At 32.0% G+C, this 6,687-nt stretch overlaps 1 protein-coding gene across 1 annotated transcript in view; it reads right to left on the reverse strand.

The window, feature by feature from the left end:
* LOC148299440 (uncharacterized) overlaps positions 1-3,321 on the reverse strand; it is a gene marked incomplete at its 3' end in the record, with an annotated part of 42,580 nt that extends 39,259 nt beyond the window's left edge. Inside the window, exon 1 of the mRNA XM_088276087.1 lies at positions 3,151-3,321. Within this exon, the coding sequence (XP_088132213.1) occupies positions 3,151-3,321 (171 nt within the window). The remainder of the gene's footprint in view (positions 1-3,150) is intronic.
* Positions 3,322-6,687: the final 3,366 nt, after the last annotated feature.

Raw genomic sequence — 6,687 nt, forward strand, 5'->3', positions numbered from 1 at the left:
TTTAAAATGTAGTGAAATTATTATTGTTGCACTTGGCGGTATTTATATTTAAACACGTACATGTACATTTTATGCTACAGTATAATTCAGTCCGCCTCCCTGGTGTAATGGTTATCGTGTTTAGCTACCGTGCTGGAGGTCCTGGGTTCGATTCCCAGGGGGGGGGGGTGAAAATAAATATTGGTGATTTTACACTACAATTTGTCCGCCTCCGTAGTGTAATAATGGTCAGCATGCTCGGCTACCGTTCTGGAGGTCCCGGGTTCGATTCCCAAGGGGGGTAAAATAAATATAAGTGATTTTTTTCACTGTAATATTTATTCAATATTATTACCCTGGACTGGTACCTGAAGCGGAGGGCTGATCGCCTTTCCTTCATGTGTAAACGATCAATATAACACTGCGTTTATATGACGCAGTGCCCTATGCACCATTAGGGTGCGGATATGGGTTTACTATTATTATTATTTATAATTACACTAAAATATTTTTATATTACCCTGGGCTGGTCACCGAAGCGCAGGAGTGATCACCTTGCCTTCTTGTAAGTAACACTGCGCCAATACGATGTAAGTGATCTTACACTTACTTACTTCAGCCTTCTTCTTGTGTCCATAGTTGTGTGTTAGGTCACTGTATTGTATGTGAGGTCACGTAGGGATATGTTTAGCATCCTTATTTTCATTTCTATCTTTGTTTTACCTCTTTGTTTTACCTCTAAGTTCGATGAATTTTGACGAAAACTGTTCAACGTTATCCAATTCCTTTCAAATAAATGTACATACTCTCGAACAGATTGGTTCTAAGCAACTATAAAGGCAGCAATGCCGCTACGTGCATCACACATGATTTTACCGTAATGACGTCATGGCGATGTGATTCGTATTGTGAATCGAGCGTCATTAAGCAGTCCAATAGTCAATAATGGCACTCTCGTCACATGCTAATATCAAATAAAACGATTTCCTTACATCTCCATATTCTATTGTGTTATCTCTCAAACATATGTACTACGTAGCTAATACAATAGAACAAATTTTGTTTGTTATTTAACTGTAGTTTATTTTATTGTTAAATTATTGGCGATAGATAGATATTAAAAAAAACTGACCGATTAAATCATTTTTATAAATGTTAAAAAAAAATGTTTATTTAAATCTGAAATTTAATATAGATTTTTTCGAAATTAAGACACAACACTGCATTCGATTCAGCGCGCGTGTTTTTAAAAAAAACTGTGGCAGCTAAACATATGATTTCAATTTTTTTTCATCGCAATGGCAGCGCCATCTGTTGAATGTAACAAAAACACACAAATGTCAAAAAAATCTTATGATGGATATCTTGATTTAATTTTTTTTTCGATTTTCAATATTTCCATACGTTAAATTAATCACGTAAAAATGTGTGATTTCTATTTTCTTTCTTTTCTATTTGGTTACACTGAGCCACAGCTTTGTGTTGCCGGATACAGCTAGTATGTAAAAAATTTGCATTCATAGGATATTTAAAAAAAAAACCTTTATCAATGAAATTTACCTAATCACATTCTAAAAACAGAAAAGTGAGTTAAAAAGTTACATCCTAAATTTTCGTAAAAGCCAAACCAAATTTTTTCACGGCTTTTATATAAGTTTCAGATTGTTGTAATATTCGACGCGAGACTTCCAAAAAAAGTAACAAGAACCTCAATCTATGACCGTAAAGTACTTTTGGTACTTTACTTTGGCCAAGTTGCCAATTATCGCTAAGGACGTTTCCTGAATCCTTTACCGTGTCTATTTTTATTTTGTCACGCAGCAAACGTACTGTGCGGCACGCAGCAAACGTATTGTATATCTGAAAAAAAATACTGCTACTTATTGAGCGACGGATTAAAGTTTGTGAGATGTTAAATATTCTTTTCCAAAAGGTTGTTTTGCAAATCACTTGTATTAGGGCGAGATAATCGTTAGCCCGCAACTTATAATAATAAAACCCTTATCCGCACCCAAATGGTGCATAGGGCACTGCGTCATATAACGCAGTGTTATCTTGATCGTTTTTACACATGAAGGAAAGGTGATCAGCCCTCCGCTTCAGGTACCAGTCCAGGGTAATATTGAATAAATATTACAATGGAAAATCACTTATATTTATTTGAACCCCCCTGGGAATCGATCCCGGGACCTACAGAACGGTACCAGACAGCCCGCAACTTAACTTACTTTAAATCAAAGGTAACATTAAACGTAATTGATTTTTTTCCTTAAAACATTGTATCGAAAAAACAAGTTTTTCTTTGAAATAAATACGTGAATGGTTTTGAAGAGAAAAGAGTTATTAAAGGTTAGGAGTTCAAAAAATTATAATATTTTTAAAAAATATTTGTGGACGAATTTTTTTTGACAACACGTGTGGCTTCTAATGCGGCCGGTCATTCTGCATAAATTGTGTATTTAAAAGCACACCCTTGTAGTAATAAATTCTAATTTAATTTATTATCAAGTGAGAATACAGAATATGTTACAGTTGAAACCTATTTTTCTAACTGATTACTAGTTTAAGCAATAGACGGTTGAATAGAATGGTAACAAGTAAAACTCAATTTCGACCAATTTAGAGTTAACCTCGTTTAATTATTAGGTCTAAACTTGTATAAAAGAAGGTTAGAATTAGTTTCTTGTCATCTCTCTTCAAACCTTTATCCGCATCCCAATGGTGCATAGGGCACTGCATCATATGAACACAGTATTATCTTGATCGTTAACACACGAAAGAAAGGTGATCAGCCCTCCGTTTCAGGTACCAGTCCAGGGTATATTGAATAAATATTAGAGTGATAAAATTATATATTTATTTAACCCCCCCCTGGAAATCGAACACGGGACCTCCAGAACGGTAGCCGAGCGAACTGAACATTACACTACGGAGGCGGACAATGAACACTATGTGTAAAATTTAAAAATCAGAATCGAAACAGTTGTTGAATATTCATTCTTGCCACAATGATTAATAGGTGAAAAATTATCACTTCAAACGCCGTAAACAAATTTACAGGGTTAACAACCATGAAAATTTGTTTACCCTGTAAATGCCGCGGAAAAGATTTCCGAATTTACTTAGCAAAATCTCGATAGTTATTGGATAGTTAAAAATAAGGATACTCACATTATTCCTTGAATTAACGTCGCACGGCTCTGTGAGGATTCTCTTGACTTCATCAGGATCATTCTTGATAACTGCTTCATGTAGAAGGAGGTCATTTTTCATGATCTTAGCTTGCAGACCCTGACTCTTAGGGGATGGAGAAGGAGTAGGTCTACTGGGGGAGAGAGCCATGATCTGTGAACAAAATAATTAATAAATAAATATCTCCTTCTCTAAAAGTTAGTAAAAAAATAGCTCTAACTTGTAACATGATGATTTAAGTGTAAAAAATAAAACATTTGTATATTATCACTTTTGACTTTAATTGTAGATACAACTTATTTTAAGAAATACAGATGTTCTCATCTAAAGGTTGAAAATACAGTCGTTAGTATTTTATTTTCAAATTTAAACTTATATATTTATTAAACATACATTTCTTTAAAATAAATTTATTCGATATTTCGGCGTCCCATTTTTATCGTATTCTTTTTCGTGCTTAATTTCTGGAAGTGATATGTTTAAAAAAACGTAAAATAAAATTGGTATTTTTTGATTTGCCCTTATTTATGACATGTTTTAATAAAGACGATGTTGGAACATAGAAACAAGTCCTTAAATTTTAATAATTATAAAGAAATCAAATTGTTGGATAAAAAAAAATGTATATCTAGAAATAGGTCTACAAATACACACACACACACACACACACACACACACTCAAATGTGTATACATATGTAATAAAATACCTAGGTACCTACCTATACATTTTATTAAGTACTTACAAATAGTACCTACATAAAACAGTTCTACCACCAGATGTCGCATGCGTCGCACAGAATTAAACAAAAGAGATCCGATAGAAAAAATATGATATTATTAACTGTCAGAATCAGATAGATATAAAAATTATTGTAAAGATTAATTGAGAATAAACTTTTATTGTCGTTTCTTTAATTACAAAGCAACACATTGTTTATTTTATTATTATACACCCACTTTACATATTATTTACACCCAATTTATAAAAGTAAAATATTACCACGTTATACATATATTACGTAGAGAGAGAAATAAATATTGAAAAAGATAGAAAATTGAAGTAAAATTATAAGTGTTATATAAACATTTATGTTTGTTCAATTACTCGGAAAATTAAAACATCTTACCCTAATAACGTCACCAGTATGATATAATATTTCCAAAAGAGAAGGTTAACGGAAGAGTTAGTAAAATTATCTGCCCTGTTTAAACGAATTAACCATTCAGAATATTCGATTTAAATTTCCCAAAGATTGTATTACAGGGGTAATGTTAATCGATATCTACCTTCTAGTATTAAATTAATTAATTATACCCCTAATGGTGTGATTCCTAACAAATGACGGCCGCAACGCAAGTTAGAGATTCTCCTTTATCAATGAACAACGAACTAGACTTTTTTAGAGCGGTGCAGTATGAATTTTAAATCTATTTTAGTCGTTGATGGTAGACATAAAAAAACAATATTTTAACCAATATATTAAATAAATATAAAGGTCCACTATCTCAGTTGCATGCACCGTGAGAGACAAATCCTTCCATCACTGTATGAATTAAGTTAGTATTGATATCTCACCATACATTTTTTGAGTGTATGGAAGTCTGGGTATTAACAGGGCTTATCATAGCTTTAATGCACGTGTAACATTCACCATTCTACCCCTGTATATGTGAGTTCTAGGCAGCTTCTTTGGTTGAGTTGAGTAAGCTCTTCATTTGTTTTCCAAAATGAGTAATGTAAATTACTATTCGGAAATATTACATATGTGACTTATGAACGTAATATGTTTAAATTATATAAATTTTGCGGAGACCCTTTTTTATGCAATATATTCTTCCCAAATTATTTCACATACTAGGACACACTTGAAAACATGATTTTCAATTCATGCGAAGCTTATAATTTGATCAGTTATTTTATTCAAATGTCCGAATCCTTGTTCTCAAAGAATTGTTGCTTGTGAGCAAGGACTTGGGCATACTCAAAATGTTGTGAAATTGGTTTAATGACTGTACAGACGAGCCGCTCAAGGAGTTTAGTGGTCCCCGAGATTGATGGGTATTGTTAATTTTATATAGAATATTTTTGAGTATTTTTATGTTTCGCATTGGCACCATCAAAAAAATTACAGTAACTCATTGAATAAATTATGAATTTTTTTATACATAGAAACGTCCATCGCGGCTAAAAAAAACACATTTACGATGGCAAATGCACCTCGTAAAAATAAATAAACGCTCATCAACGGTTTCGCCTGAACTTTTTTCGGAGTAAGTACTTAGTATTCATTCTAGGTGACGTTTTTTTTCTGTCTACCATAGTAATAACCCTAGTTAGTTGAATAACGAATTACTCCGATTCGTCAATCAAATCACATCAACTCATTGAATAAGTCGCATAATTTATGAAGAAACGGAAGCGTTCGCCGCAGTTGATAGAGGCTTCCAGGTAATTGGACTTTAAATTTCCTCTGTGCGGCTGGTAATGGGATCGAAACCACTGATAATATATATCAAGCCGGAGGAGAACGAAGATTTATTAAGATTGAATAATTGAATTAAGGGTTGTTTTCAGGATTTATATTTACTAAATACAACTGAAAACCTTTTCAGTCAATAGAAGTCTGTACTTCAATTCCCCATTGTTGGTTTTATCAATGCCTTTTTCGTACTATTCATCCGTTTGATGGATTATCAATTATTTATTTTACTTGTTTTAATCCAATTTCCCTGGTTTACACTCCTTTTATAAACTTGAAATAATAACGTATTATCCGTGATTATTAATATTAATATCAATTAATATATTTTATTATCCTTCAAATAAATAGAGTAATTATTGTTAAATATCTAGATTACATTTGCCAAAATAGAGATATATTCAAATCCTTTTCTATTTCTATCATTGTAAAGATATAGAAACTGGAATGAAAAAAAAAATAATCAGCTTTTTTTCACACTTTGAAAATATTAAATATAGTTGAAAAATTCTGCATTTTCACTTTATTTTTACTATCACATTCTGAGTTTTCATGTTATCCTTTAATACGTGAAGAAATTTAAAAAAAAAATAATTCTCACCCGTGTCATCAAGGGGAAAACTATTTACCTAACAAACTATATATAATCGAATGTTTTTGTTACAATACTGTACATATATTGGAGTGGGCCGTTGATGTATGAAAAAAACATATTTTTTAGATATTAAATAAAAGGGGTTTCAAATGTTGCATTTTGATTGCACATAACGTAAAAAAATATTTAAAAAAATAATTCCATACTACTTTTTCCTTGATAAACAATAAAAAGAATATACTACACAATACGGACCTACGTAGTTGTATAACAAGCTATTTAAACATGAAACGAATTTTAAACAGATATCATAAAAAATGTAATTAAAGAGTTGTTAGGGCTTCTGGGCGTTTGTAAATAAATTATTAGTCCTAAGGACGGCCGGTAGAGTGCTCTCAACACAAAAACGACAATGAATGTCTCGATTGTCCTATTTTAGT

This window comes from Brachycentrus maculatus, unplaced genomic scaffold (assembly GCF_059751285.1).
Source record: "Brachycentrus maculatus isolate JH-2025_06_01 unplaced genomic scaffold, ASM5975128v1 h1tg001148l, whole genome shotgun sequence".
Lineage (NCBI taxonomy): Eukaryota > Metazoa > Arthropoda > Insecta > Trichoptera > Brachycentridae > Brachycentrus > Brachycentrus maculatus.